General features: G+C 46.9%; 1 protein-coding gene across 1 annotated transcript in view; it reads right to left on the bottom strand.

Annotated features, from left to right (window-relative positions):
- The window catches only part of c8a (complement component 8, alpha polypeptide), a gene marked incomplete at its 5' end in the record, with an annotated part of 13,947 nt that extends 13,162 nt beyond the window's left edge, over nucleotides 1-785 (bottom strand). Inside the window, 2 exon segments of the mRNA XM_014013820.1 lie at nucleotides 416-563; nucleotides 638-785. Of these exon segments, the coding sequence (XP_013869274.1) occupies nucleotides 416-563; nucleotides 638-785 (296 nt within the window).
- Between the last annotated feature and the right edge of the window lie 345 nt (nucleotides 786-1,130).

The raw sequence follows: 1,130 nt of genomic DNA on the forward strand, positions 1-1,130 counted from the left end.
CGTCTGGATAACAGCAGACTGACTGCTCGTAAAATATATGACAGGTCTGGACCACATGTGAATTTTATTCGTATCGGAAATAAATGTTAGAATACGAAAACATTGGTGAATGCCACAAATTCTCCTAAATCACTCGTACGCACAACTTAAGAACAAATCTGTGCGTATGAACGGTTCTTGCATGAGGCCCAATGAGCCGAGCTCCTGGGGAACCCCTCCCGCTGCAGCATGCGTACTGCATGAGGTTTCTTCCCGCTGGAGTCTACAATGTGGAAAAAAAGTCAATTTTTTCAGTTTTGTTTCTCTAAGCTGGGGCTGCTCAGTGAGTTAAATAGGATTTTAATTGCTCATACCTTTTCCACAGCACACAACTTTAAAGCAGGCAGAATATTCCTTTCATGACTGCAGCGTTTACCCCTGTGTGCCTCGTTCAGCTCCAGGAATTGACATGAAGGTGGAGCACTTATCCTCTCTTCGGTTGAAATCTTCACACTGATCTTCGTCAGAAGAATCATCGCAGTCCGGTTCTCCGTTACAACAAAGGGACTGACTAATGCAGCGGCCTGGAGACACAAAGAAAGGTTCAGACCCTCAAACACACCAGCATGTTGTCTTTTTGGCTGTCGGCCAGACTCGCCTGTTTCTTTGCAGGTGAAGCTCTCTCCACAGTGGTCGGGCACCAGACACTGTGTGGTCGCTCTCGGACATGCCAGCCTGTCCCACAGCGTTTGAACACACTCCTGCCCGCCAAACTGTGATGGTTTCTCTAAAGGTCTGAAACGTACCTAAAACAGAGAAAAAAACCTGTTAACAAAGTCACTGAGAAGCGTTTTCCCTCCTTTCTACAAAAATGCAGCTGAAAAAGCAAAACTCACAAAACTTCATATTTCCTACCCATAAAGCAAACTTAGCTGGCCCATTGCTGGCCCACACAATGCACTGACACTTGGCACAGATACTGCAAAGAATGACCACCTTTTGGTGGCCCAGAGGTGGTCCATGCATAAGCCAGCACCGCATAAAACAGATCACAACTGGGCCAGTCATGGCATGCCATCATGTAGACAGTGCAAACATGGACAGACCTGGCCCACATCCAGCTCACAAACTATTTGATGGACCAGCAGCCA

This window comes from Austrofundulus limnaeus, unplaced genomic scaffold, assembly GCF_001266775.1.
Source record: "Austrofundulus limnaeus strain Quisiro unplaced genomic scaffold, Austrofundulus_limnaeus-1.0 Scaffold106, whole genome shotgun sequence".
In the NCBI taxonomy this organism is placed as follows: Eukaryota; Metazoa; Chordata; class Actinopteri; order Cyprinodontiformes; family Rivulidae; genus Austrofundulus; species Austrofundulus limnaeus.